General features: G+C 35.7%; 1 protein-coding gene across 3 annotated transcripts in view; it reads right to left on the reverse strand.

Annotated features, from left to right (window-relative positions):
* The window catches only part of SLC30A7 (solute carrier family 30 member 7), a 77,372-nt gene extending 63,083 nt beyond the window's left edge, over positions 1 to 14,289 (reverse strand). For 2 of the 3 annotated variants that reach the window (XR_009700513.1, XM_061186263.1), the window contains exons 1-3: positions 14,040 to 14,289; positions 13,719 to 13,820; positions 300 to 413 (exon numbers count right to left, since the gene is read on the reverse strand). Coding sequence is in view for 2 of the 3 variants with exons in the window: in XM_061186263.1 (XP_061042246.1) it covers positions 300 to 413; positions 13,719 to 13,820; positions 14,040 to 14,119 (296 nt within the window). In the remaining variant the exon portion in view is untranslated. The remainder of the gene's footprint in view (positions 1 to 299; positions 414 to 13,718; positions 13,821 to 14,039) is intronic. The other variant, XM_061186264.1, reaches the window with a different exon arrangement.
* Positions 14,290 to 14,378: the final 89 nt, after the last annotated feature.

Consider the following 14,378-nt stretch of genomic DNA (forward strand, 5'->3'; position numbering starts at 1 on the left):
GTAACAATCTCACCTGAAAATTTTTGGTAAAATCAAGATGCAAAAGAACTCAGATGCAAAAAAAAAAAAAGTACACATTGTAGATTCCAATTATATATTGTCCAAAAACAGGCAAAACTAACCTATGGAGTTAGGAAAGCGGGAAGGTGAGTGTAAAGAACTAGAAGGAGGCATGAGGGGTTTTCAAGGGTTCAAGTTAGACAAGTGTATTCAATTGTGAAAATTCATTGAGCCTGAGTTTTATGTATTATTTTCTGTATTTCTTATACTTCAATAAAAATGTTTCTAAAAAGTCTTACCCGTAAGAGAAAGCATCATTATCTCTCCATTTTGAAATAACAGATGCTGCCAATCCAGCCAAAATGGCAGTGCTATCGAAAAACATGTGAAAAGAGTCGGAAATCAAACCTAAGCTGGAAAAGAACAAACACATTGGCATATTATAATAATAACCAAATAGTAGTCATCCTTTTCTAAAAATCTAAGATCAAGCCTCTGCTCATCAGGAACTAATCTTCTAAAAAGACAACATTAAAATATGATATATTGAAAATATTAAAGATAATTTTTAAGCATCTAAGAAGAAACCCTCATACCCCTTGCCAAAGGAAAAGCCCAGCTGCTACTGAAAGAAGGATAGGCATCTGCCCGCCCTCTGATGACTAGCAAAGGTCAGCTGTCACTGAAAGAGAAACAGAAAAAACAGCCATCTGCTACCGGGGGCAAGGCTAAAAGCCAGCTTGGGCCCGGGATCTTACACTGATACAAAGCAAAGGTCTGCTGTTGGAAGAGGAGCAGGACCCTTGCTCCTTTTCTTGATACAAGGCTGTGGGGAGGGGTGGGAAAAGGGGCAGGAACATTAATAACACCCACTCTGACACTCAGGGGTAAAGGGCCTACCTAATATTGAGGCTGCAACAGGAGAACGAAATATTCATCCCCCCACTTCCCCAACCAAAGCCTTGCCTAAAGTAAAAGACAACAGCAATCTACCTCTGAGAGTCAAGCAAGAGCACGGAGAGACTCCCTTGTGGCACAGGTATGCAGGGCTTGCTGAAAGCTGAGAGTGAAACAAGAACACTGAAAAAACCCACCAGTACTCAAAATCCTACACTAAGCACAAAGTGGTAGAAGCCTCTGGAAAAATGTGACGTCTGTGGCTTGTTGACATTAACTAGCAATATACCAAAACACAAAAGCCCAGCTCGACTACTGATCAGATATGTTCAAAACCCCCACGCTGACAAAACAAAACAAAACAAAAAGGGCGTGCACATTTCTGGGCATAAATACTACTAACCTCAGTCTCTATTATTCTTTTAAACATAATATCCAGCACTCAATAAATATTTATAAGGCATATAACAAGATCAAGGAAAAAAAATAATAAGACCCATTGTTAAGAGCTTAAACAGTCAACAGAATCAGAAGCAGAAAAGTCCCAGAGATTAGACTGTAATAGGGGCTTTAAAACAAATATGATTAATATGTTAAAGGATGTGGTACAAAGCTGGAGAAAATTTATGAACAAACAGGAACTTTCCACAGAGATAGAGACTATAAAATAATCAAATGGAAATGATAAAAATTTTTAAAATATCATAGTATTGAAGATTAAAAATAACATACATGGGCTTCTGAGCAGACAGGACACAGAGAGAAAGAATCAGTTAGGTCAAAACAAATTATCCAAAGTAAAACACAAAGAAGAAAAGGAATGAAAAAGAAAAAAAAAAAAAAAGAACAGAATATTCAAAACCTATCAAAGCATCAAACAGACTAAAATAACATGTATTTGGATTCTCAGTAATAGAGAAGAAAGAATAGGGTAGAAAGAGTATTTAAAGAGAAAATGCTTGAAGAGTTTTCCAAAATTAATGAAAAACAAAAAACAAATCACATATCCAAGAAGCTTAATGCAGTACTAGCAAGGGAAAAACCCTACATACCTCACAAATTGCTGAACACCCAACAGAAAGAGAAAATCTTGAAAACAGCCAAAAAAAGGAAAGAAAAATTGGATACAGAAAAACAAAGGTAAGATTAATAGCATATTTTGCATCAGAAACTACTCAAGGCAGAAGGCAATGAAGCAATGTCTTTAAAGTACTGAAAGAAAAAAAAAGCGTCAACCTAAAATTCTATATCTAGCAAAATATCTTTCAAAAATGAAGATAAAATAGACTTTTCCAGACAACCAAAACTGAGAGAATTCACTGCCAGCAGATCTGAACTACAAGAATAAAAAGTTCTTTAAGTCCAAATATGATACCAGATGGAAACTTAGCCTTGTATGATGATCACTGAAAATGATAAATAGGTGTAAAAATATTATAAATAACTTTCTAACTTTTAGTATCTTTAAAAGATAATTGAGAATAGAAAAAAAGAGGAAAAAACAATAACCCAAGAGTTGGTTCTTTGGAAATATCAGTAAAATTCACAACCTTTAAATAAACTGACCAAGAAAAAAGAGAAAGGGCTCAAAGTACTAAAATCAGCAATGAAAGTGAGATACTACTACTGACTTTATAGAAATAAGAAGGATTATAAGAAAATACTATGAACAACTAAATATAAACCAATAAATTAGATAACTTAGATGAAATAAACAAATTCCTAGAAACAATCTAGCAAAACTGGGTCAAAAAAAATCTAAATAGATTTATAACAAGTAAACAGATTAAATTAATAATTTTAAAACTTTCAACAAAGAAAAGCCTAGGCCCAGATGGCTTCACTGGTAAATCCTACCAAACATTTGAAGAACAATAAATAACAATCCCTTACAAACTCTTCCAAAAAACAGAAGATGAAGGAATACTTCCCAACTCATTGTATAAGATAAGCATTACCCTGATACCAAAATCAGACAAAAGACACCACAAGAAAAGAAACTACAGACAAGTATTTTTTGCAAATACACACACAAGAATCTTCAACAAAATACTAGCAAATTAAATTCAGCAATGTATAAAAAAAGAGTATACACCACAACCAAGTGGGATTTATCCCAACAATGCAAGCTTGGTTAACTATACGAAAATCAATCAATATACTACATCATATCAATGGAATGAAGGACAAAACCCACATAATCATCTTAATAGATGCAGAAAAGCATTTCACAAAATCCAACACTTTTACGATGAAAACACTCAACAAACTTGCAGCAGAGGGAATTTCCTGAACTGATAAATGGCATCTACGAAAACCCCACAGCTAACATCAGCATCACTAGTGGCCAAAGACTGAATGCTTTCCCCTAAGATCAGGTACAAGATAAAAATGTCCCCTTACCACTTCTATTTAACATTGTACTAGAGGGTGTAACAAGGGCAATTAGGCAGGAAATGAAATAAAAAATTAGGCACCCAGACTGGAAGGGAAGGAGTAAATCTACCTCTATTTGCAAATGGCATGATCTTGCACATACAAAATCTTAAGGACTCTACTAAAAAACTATTAGAACTAATAAATGAGTCTGGAAGGTTGCAGGATACAAGATCAACATACAAAAATGAATTATATTCCTATATAATGTGATGCACAAAAATGAAATTTAAAAAATTTCCATTTACAATAGCATCAAAAAGAATAAAATAATTAGGAATAAATTTAACCAAAAAAAGTACAAAAGCTATACTCTGGAAACTATACAATATTGTTGGAAAAAAATTAAAGAAGACCTAAATAAATGGAAAGACATCCATGTTTATGGATCAGAAGACAATACTGTTAAGATGGCAATACTTCCTCAATTGATCTACAGATTCAACTCACTCTCCATCAAAATCCCAGCTGACCCCTTTGGAGAAATTGACAAGCTGATCTTAAAACTCATATGGAAAAGCAAGAGATATAGAATAGCCAAAACAATATTGAAAAAGAAAAGCAAAGTTGGAGGACTCACACTTCCCAATTTCAAAACTTATTATAAAGCTACAGAAATCAAAACAAAGTGGTACTGGAATAAGAATAAACGTATAGATCAGTAGAATAGAATTTAGAGTTCAGAAATAAACCCTCACACATTTATGGTCAACTGTTTGTTGACACGGATGCCAAAATAGTTCAATGGTGGAAAGAATAGTGTTTGCAACACTGACACAACTGGATATCCACATGCAGGAAATGATTTTTGACCCTTACTTCATATTATACACAAGGGTTAACCTAAAATGGATCAAAGACCTAAACATAAAAGCTAACGTATTCACAACCTTGGATTGGGCAATGGTTTCTTATATATGATATCAAAAGCACAAGCAACAAAAAAAAAAGAGTAACAGACTGGACATCATTGAAATTTTAAAACTTTCACGCTTCAAAGGACATATCAAGAAAGTGAAGTGACAGTGCACAAGTGGGAGGAAATATCTGCTAATCATATATCTGACAAGGGGCTTGTATCCAGAATATATGAAGAATTCTTAAAACTCTTCAAAAAGAGAAATTATCCAATTTTTTAAATGAACAAAGGATCTGAATAGACATTTCTCCAAAGAAGACGTACAAATGGCCAATCAGCACAAGAGAAGTTACTCAGCATCATTAACTACAATGCAGGGAAATGCAAATCAAAACAATGAGAAACAACTTCACATCCACTATGATGACTACAATAAAAAAGCTCAATAATCCCAAGTGTTGGTGGAGAAACTGGAACCCTCACACACTGCTGGAATATTATTTGGTAACAAAAATAAATGAAATACTGATACATGTAGAACATGGATAACCCTTGAAACCATTATGCAAAATGAAATAAACTGTCACAAAAGATCATATGCAAATGATTCCATTTATATGAAATGTTCAGAATAGGCAAATATATAGAGACAGAAAATAGATTAGTGATTGCCTAGAATTGGGGCAGATCAGGAGATGAGGGAATTGGAGGGTGATGGCTAGGGGTGCAAGGTTTCCTTTTGCAGTAATAAAAATGTTCCAATATGGACTGTTGTGATGTTTTACAACTCTGTGAATACTATACTAAAAGCCATTCAATAGTAGACTATAAATGGGAGAATTTTAAGGTATACGAATTATATCTCAATAAACCTGTTTTAAAAAAACATTTCCGACAATCTAAGGCAGGGTGAGCAAGCTATGGCCCACAAGCCAAATCTGGACCACCATTCATTTTTGTAAATAAAGTTTTACTGAAACACAGTTATGCTCATCTGCTTATATACTGTCTATGGCTGCTTCTGTGCTATAACAGTAGAATGGAGAAACTGTGACAGAGACCTTATGACCCTTAAAGCCTAAAATATTTACTATCTGCTGTCAACAGAAAAGGTTTGCTAACCTCCGGTATAAAGCCAAAATAGGAACACTGTATTGTAGGGTTTACATAAACGTGAAGTGTATGACAATAATAGCACACAGGGACTTCCCTGGTGGCACAGTGGTTGGGAGTCCACTTGCCAATGCAGGGGACATGGGTTTGATCCCTGGTCCAGGAGGATCCCACATGCCGCAGAGCAACTAAGCCCGTGCGCCACAACTACTGAGCCTGCGCTCCAGAGCCCGCAAGCCACAACTACTGAAGCCCGCACACCTAGAGCCCATGCTCCGCAACAGGAGAAGCCACCGCAATGAGGAGCCCACCCACCGCAATGAGAAGCCCACGCACCACAATGAGAAGCCCACACACAGCAACGAAGACCCAACACAGCCAAAAAAAAAAAAAAAATTAATAATAATAATAGCACACAGGATAGAAGGAAATGGAAGTGTATTATTATAAAGCTCTTACAAGATACATGAAGCGACATATTATTTGAGATGTTAAAGATCTGTGTTATACATGCTTTAAAAAAAAGCCACTAAGGGGGGGTGGGGCAGGAAATCCTATTGGGCAGAGGCTCCTGTACCAACACAAAGCAGATGTTCTGCTCTGACCAAAGAAGGAGCAGGAAACTCACTCTCACCCAAGACCACCTCCATAAATGTGACAGACTTTGGCTGTCACCAAAGGAAGGGAAAAATGTTAAGAACAAACAAACAAACAAAAGAAAAACAAACAAACCAAAAAACATACCTTTGAGGCCCAGGCTCACAGGTCCTGCCTAAGACTGAGGCTTGGTCAAGTTAATGAATGCCCCTCTGCCCTCACCACAAACCTCACACCGAGTAACAATCAATAGCAGTCTATAGCTCGGCAGGGGGAGGGCGCACTGAGCATGAAGAGACAACTTCTGCGACACGTGCATATGAAGAATACTGGAAGCAAAAGGCCTCATAACCTGTCGGAAGATGCATGCCTATTCCTAGTCATAAATACTACTACCTCAATATCTACTGATCTCTACTCACAATGTCAAGGCTTTGATCAAAAATTTCAAGAAACACAAAAAACAGCAAGCAAAATAACTCGTTGTGAAGAGATAAAGCAGTCAACAGAACCAGACCAAGATGCTGGCCCAGATATTGGAACTATCAGAACTATAATTAATACATTAAAGGATCTATGGAAAAGGTGGGAAAAAATGCATGAATAAATGTGAAATTTCCGCAGAGAAATGGGAAGTACAAAAAAAAAAAGATTAAATGGAAATGCTAGAAACAAAAAACAAGGCGTCAGAGATGAAGAATTCTTCCAATTGACTTATCAGCAGACTGGACAGAGCTGAGGAAAGAAATCAGGAAACTTTAGGATAGGTCAACAGAAATATTCTGAAAGCAAGCATATCAGCAGCTCAATCTTTAAAAAGCAAGAAGTATCAGAATGGTTAAGAGCACTACTTCTGAAGTCAGAGTACCTGGGTTCAAATCCCAGCTCTACCATTTACTAATTCTATGACTGTGAAGTTGTTTAACTACTTTGGACCTCAATTTTTTAGCCATCATTTAAACAGGTAACAGTAAAAATGTCATAAACGTTATAAGCGAATTAATATACGTGAAACACTTATCACAGTGCTTGTCACATTAAAGCCACATCGATATTCCCATTGTTACTATTATTATTAATACCTTATAATATCTAGTGTTCCCAGCATGATCCAGAGCTCTCAATATTTGGTTATATGCTACAGCTTTCTTCAATTGTAAGTGCTACAAACTAAAAGTCAAAAACATTCTTCACAGAAGTAGAAAAAGCAGTTTTTACATTTCCTTATAATTTAGGATAATTATAAAATTAGAAACTGAAGTAAAGCACATTACTCACCCACACAGAAAAGAACAAAAATTTATAAATTTCTCAAAAATCATTATAAAGTATTTTGAAAATGTCTTAAGTTTTATCATGAACCTTGTATATTTTATTCAACTATATATAGATGCATAAGATAGTTTAAGTACTGTCTATACTTATCTGATACCCAACTCAAAGCAGAATAGGAAATGGTGAATAAATGAAAAGGCTGAGTGAGAAAATCAAAACCTGAGGAGAACAAGGTAAGGCTCTTGCTATCCAAGCAATCCTCTCAGATTTATAGTTATTTTAAGATTTTCCTTGGATAGTTAGATCACCGTAAAACTACACACTTGGCCCTTAATAGCTTTGTAACACGGAAAATAATAATTTAATTATATTTTGAGGTATGAAAGACCCATTTGAAGAATATCTCTGTAATGTGTTATAAAACCAATAAAAACATTGTTTATGATTTTTTCTATGCTCTGATAAAGGACTGATATGGTAAGCTATTTTTAAAATTTGGTTTCAGAAAACTCTGTCTCTATTCTGATAAAACAATATAGTTGTGGTGTTGCAGTAAAACCTGACAATGAGAATCTTTACCCACCCTGCCTTGATTTCATGAGATTTTATAACCAAATTTAAAAGTAAATTTCAGCAACGACATTAGTCTACGTATTTAACAGGTTTATTTTTTTCTCTGTATATGTGGTTTTTAAAGGTTTTATTTCTTAATTGGAGGGTTTTATTATATATATGACTTTTATTCTAAATAACTGTAAATTAGTTGTAGAAGAAGGCAAGTATTCATGCTAAATAAATATAAATTTTAAAATTTACTGATTTATTGATCTACATATATAGTTAGTAAAAACTGTTATGGGTTGAATTGTATCCTCCCTAAAATGTCTATGTTGAAGTCCTATATCTCCAGTAACTCAGAATGTGACCTTATTTGGAAATAGGGTCACTGCAGACATAATTTATTAAAATTAAGTCAGTAAGGTGGGCCCAAATCCAATATGTCTGCTGTCCTTATAAAAAGGGGAAATTTGAAGGCAGACATGTACACAGGGAGAGCACCAAGTGAAGATAAGACAGAGATTAGGTGATGCTTCTACAAGCCAAGGAACACAAAAGATTGCCAGCAAAGCAACTGACCTCACAGACCTCAGAAGGAACTAACCCTGCCAACACCTTAATCTCAGACTTTTAGGCTCCAGAACTACAAGACAACAAATTTTGTTGTTTAAGTCACCCAGCTTGTGGTACTTTGTTAGCAGCCCTAGCAAATTAATACACACTTTCTTTTTTATAACAGATTTACTTTATATACATTCAATAGACACCAAACACTGCTGCAATAGTGCAAGAAAAGGGTAAACCTCTACTGTATACTAGAGCAATCAAGTTCCCTTTTAAAGAGGCTTAGGTATAGCATGGCAATTTTAATACTCATCAAAATGAGATTTTGATTTTATCTAAACTTTAAGTAAATTTAATTGTCATTAAAGTGTTATTTTATTTTTAGCATATCATAAAACATGATTCTACCTGAAAAAATACTTCCTCTTCTGAGGTGGTAGAACATCACGTTCTCTTCAAGCATTGTGATATGAGACCTTTTCATTTAAACCTGGTATCATGATTTGAAAATTACTTAGTTACAACTATGTAGGCAAACTCATGTGAAAAAAGTCTACTTCTAGGTCTCTGCTCACCTATTATATGTCAAAATGGTATTCATGAGGAATGTCAATTTTGCTGCTCATCTTCAATATCAGCAAATGTTTCTGATTATGAATTATCACTTAAATTACATGGCATAAAATTCCTTAGAAAATAAAGGTAGCATAGAGAATATTTAAGGTTATATGATTTACACATCAAATGTGACTTGATTAAAAAAATTAGTTGCTAAAAGCAGCCTACTCGTTTTAGGCTTCTATCTTTAAACACTAAATACTAAAATGTATTTTTAAACATTTTTTTTTAAGTGACCACTTTCTAAGGACATTTTAATAAAGAAAACTTCTTAGGATATAAAAAAGAAACCTGATCACTGAAGCAAAATAAAATAAATGTGAACAGAACATTTGGCAAAAGAAACTTATGAAATGGATTTTATTTAAGGTCTATTGAAGGAAAAAACAAAGAAAGGGAGAAAGAACCTATAAATTGAGAGTTATGAGACATATCAACCAAATACCATAGATCTTGTTTAAATTCTGATTTGTAAAACCAACTTTAAAAAGAATTTATTTAATAAGGGACATCTGAACACTCACTGGACATTTGATATTAATAAATTATTAATTTTTATAGGTCACAATGACATCAGATTATGTTAAAAAGGGGGGCTCTTATGTTTTAGACTCAACTGAAGCAGTTATGGAAGAAATTATACTATATCTGGTATCTGCATTAAAACAATTCAATGGTGACAAGTGTAACAGATGAAATAAAATAGGCCACATGTTAATAAACATTAAAGCTGGGTGATGGAGACATGAAGTCCACTAAACTCTCTATTTTTATATACATTTCCCACAATAAAAAAAATTTTAAAGGTCTATTGGTAACTAGGCTAACAGCATATTTACAGTGGTTGTTGGATATTAATTCAAAATCGAAGATAGGGAATCATCAACTTGGGTTCCATGAGATAGAAAGGGGGAAAGAAACTATCAACTATCGATTAATTAGCAAGAATTAGAAAATCCTTAGAATCCTGATATTTGTATAAGTTGTTACACCAATGAGAGTTACAGTGAAAAACCCACAACTCCACTACATTCCATATAACCCTTTACTTAGTAAAGAAAAATTCTCAGCAAAATGGAATAGAAATCTACATTTTTAAAGTAAAAAAAAAAACTATAGAAAAGCAAAAGTCATCACCATAACCATAAGTAATGTCTTTTGGGACGAGAAGGGAAAAGTTGATAAAAGTCTAAGACATTTAAAATTTTTAATGCTATAGAAAAATACGTAACTAATGGAAGCCTTTTTCTTTACCAAGGAAGTACTTTACAAACATATGCTATGACATACTTTATAAGAAGTAGGACCAAATGAGTGACTGGTATGGCCTAAAACATTTCTTTAACACATAATTACTTTGCTAATACAAAGACATTTACCTTTAGAGTTAAATGAGTTTCCTCTATGTCTAAGGGGGAAAATGGTTGTAACAGCTTTGGTAGAAAATATCACTGAAATTAAAAATTTTAAGACAGTGAAGTAAACATAAAATAGAAGAGCATAAAAACAAAAAAAGCAAACTATATTAAGATACTAGGGAAAAAATCACTGTACAGTAGAAAATACTTGGATAACAGGTACTTCTAGGCTCTTCTGCTACTCTGGAAAGTAAAAAACTCCCTGGACCTCCTATACTTTTCCACATGTAGAAGAGGTCCGACTGGCTTATTTCTCTTTCTAGTCTCACCTTAAGAGCCTATGTATTCCCTTTCTTCATTAGTGAAAAATCCTTGACTTTCAGCAGAATACCTGGTTGACTGGAGCAAATATGGCATTTGCAATTGGACATGAACATGTGACAAAGGTTTAGCCACTGAAATATCAGTGAAAAGTGTTGTGTGTTAGCATCCAGATAAATCTCCTTAAAAGACACTGTGCATACCTTTTCATTCTGGACATTTTGCTGCTAGGGATGGCTGGAACTCTAATAGCCACTTTGGAAATAAAGTTTTATCTTGTTTAGGCAATCACTAATTTGGGGTTTTTCTAAAACTTGAGAAAGAACTTAATCCTAGATGGTACAAAACACATTGTTTATATATACCATTCTACCTTGAGATTAGTCACTCAACGATAAATAAGTAAATGAAAATAAAATGCTAGAAGGAAAAGAACCCTAGAAGGAAAGATCACATATGGTATTCCTACCATTTTCCTACTAAGAATAAGAGAAAGGAGGGGTTTAATGTCTCCCTCACCCTGCCCCAAATGGGGTAGTTAGCATGGTTAGTATAGGGAGGTTAATTCCATATATTCGTTATTCCTTCATTCTTTCATTCTGTAAACATGTATTAAGCATACTATGCACCAAGTACTAAGGTGCCTGAATAAGACAGAAGAGATACCACTTTAATAAAGTTTACATTCTGGTAGAAAGGTAAATGGCACTGGATATTTAATGAGGGAAAATATACAAAGAGCTTAGCTATTCTCCACTAATGACACATTGTCACCAACAAAAATATAAACCAAGTATAATTAAGTTCTTATTTAAAAAGAAGGTGTTGAATAAGAACCAAAACTATTTAACATTTGTTGCAACTAGATCAAATGTTTCTAGGAACCTTTATTCATGAAGAGAAAGAATGTTTTATCTATCTTTTAATTCCATAATGGAAAAAAACTCTTGACGTTTCATAACATCTTGAAGCTTAACTTTTACAGAATGCAAAGAAACACAGAAATGACTATGACAAAAACAAAAAAAAAGTTTTGGTAACAAATTTACTCAAGGAACTTAAAATCTAATTGAACCTTCAGGAACAGAGATAATCTAGTCATATAAAGAAACTGCTGATCAGTCAACAAAGGGGCCCAAAATTTGTTGTGTCTAAATAAGACAAAAAGCCAGATTATGAAAAGGCCCAAGCAATTTCCAAGTCTGCCAATGCTTCAACAGGAACACATTTGTACTCCCAATTAGCTGATAAAAATTAATATTGGGGGAAAAGTGATTGTGGACATGGATGTTAACATAAAAATGTATACCTGCTAATTAATCTAGGCATGACAGACAGTGGTTCAGAGCTAGACTGCAAATCTGTAAGATACAACACAAAGAAAGGGAGTAAACTGGAGGAGAAAAGGCCTAAAATTAAAAGAACAAGCCACCTGAGGGCAGAACAAGTCATGCATCACTGATGTTTTCCTTATGTACTGATGAATATTGACTAATGGCTTAGAAAACAATGGTTTTAGTAATTTCCTCAATGGATCTCTACAGATCAAAAGAATTACTTTCCATAAAGAGATGATTTAGGCGCTTCAAATATGAATCACTTGAACAAGACATTTCACATAGTAATTTATGCAATGGAAAGCATAGTGAAATATAATGTATTGTAATATAAAGTCATTGTAGCAAAACTGTACATAGGCAAACCAAGATACAGCCTTGATACAGCCAGCATATATGCCACAATATGGCATAATTTAGGAAGAAGAAAATATAAAATATAGTATAAATATTACATATTTATAATGAAGTATGATTATTTCAGTACAAGCTAAGACAATAGAGTGCTTTTAACATGTACAATATATCGAAGGGTGTTAATATTACAGGACACATATATCGGATTCCCAGAGGATTAAAAATGGTTATTACATATATTGATATTTTATTGTTTCAATATGCCTTTTACACTTAAGTGGTGACTAAACCAATAACCGTCATAATCTGCTGAGTATTTTTGATAAAACTGAATTGACATTTGAATTTAAAAGTCCACCTTTTCATATGAAAGTATACATGTCACAAAAACTGGTGGTATCATCTAATGTCATTGTTCAATCTCAATAGAGATAAAAATCAAGAACAGCAATTCTCTCTGAAAATGGACCTTAAAGGACAGAGACTTAGTCTATATAATTAATAGGAAATAAAGCATAGATGGTATAGGTTCTTATTTTGGGGTCTAAGACCTATTTCAAGAAACCCAAGAAAAAACTTAAGTTTTATATAAAATTTTGAAGTGTTGGCTGAGATTCTCAAGTGAGTATGACATTTAAAGAGGAATCAGTACACCTAGAAGTGAGATGATCTTATCGTTAGCTGAACAATTTTACAAGACCTTAAGTTATTCAACAGCAAACACCTGGATAACAGTACTGCATCTTCACAGTTACACTGGATAGACCTCTTTCCATTGCAGTTAAAAACAAAAACAAAAACAACCAAAGGTGACACCAAAAACCATCAACTCAAGAGATGTAAGGCTTTTAGAAAACTATATGGGATCTTCCACCGCAGTCAAGACCAAAGGAAAATCATGATAGTTTCAGCATAAAGTTAAAAGAGAATGAAAACATGTTTCTTTGGATATCCCCTTTACAAACCTCTTCCTGGTTTCAAGACCTAATAACAAATTAAGTAGAACATCTCAGATATTCCCTCTCGGAATTTTAAGGGTGAATCCCAAATGCCACTCCCCCACAGAGTGGCAGGAAACGCGTTTCTCCCAATTCCAAGAAAGTGGACAAAGCTAAGGTGTGTAAAGACAAAAGACTCTCTCCATCTGTCAAAATGAGGAGGGGACTTGTCACTCCGGTTTGACGGAGTGGGGGGCGGTGGGAAAAGGAAGAGGGGACCTAAATCTTAACTGCTGCACGTGATGGCCTCGGCTCTTAAGAAATGCAACCGTGCCACACTGGTGTGGATATGAGAAAGCAACTCAGCAGCAGAGGTGGTGGCAAAGGCAAGAGCTGAAGCTCCTGGTGAGGAGCTACGTGGCACTAAGCAAACAGTACTTCGTCTCCCCCACCCGCTGCTTCCGCCCCAACCCTTTTCCCCTTTGATTACCAGTTGCTCCAGATGCCGTAGAGTAGTTCAACAAAAGCGAAAGAGAGGTTCAGGCACAGGAAGAAAAACAAGTTCCGAGACGTCTTGTCCGACAGGATAGACCTAAGCATGACACAAGTAGGGAATAGCCGGGAAAGTCAGAGGAGTGCCGGACCAGGAGGTTGGGTTCCCCTTTCAGGACCCTCCCAGTCCACCCGTTCCTGTCCTCACACGAACGAGGGTGTCCCTGACGCTCCCTCCCTGGACCTCGGGCCATCCTTAGGTCTGGGCCTTTTCCCCTTCTGCCGGACACCCCCTTCCCGCAAATACGGCACCCCGCACCTAAACCAGCCTGAGATCTTGCCGAACAGATTGAACTTAGGTGGTTTGTATTCATCGTCCTTGATGGACAGGGGCAACATCTTCTCTGCCCGGCGAAGGGCCGGGTCTACTCCCCTCTAGTAGTGGCTCCGTGGGTGATGGTAGTGACAGTGGTGACGCCTCAGATGGGAATCTGGGAATCCCGCTTGCCCCGGGCCGCGCGCCGCTTCGAGACACAGACAGACTCAGAAACACACCCGAGAACCCGCCGACTTCCGGCCCGAGCCGCGCAACGCGTCCTGGGACGGGAAAGGAGGAAGGCGGGGCCGGGGGCGGGACTTGCGCGGTGGGGCGGGGCTT

The sequence above is a fragment of the Eubalaena glacialis genome, chromosome 3, assembly GCF_028564815.1.
Source record: "Eubalaena glacialis isolate mEubGla1 chromosome 3, mEubGla1.1.hap2.+ XY, whole genome shotgun sequence".
In the NCBI taxonomy this organism is placed as follows: domain Eukaryota; kingdom Metazoa; phylum Chordata; class Mammalia; order Artiodactyla; family Balaenidae; genus Eubalaena; species Eubalaena glacialis.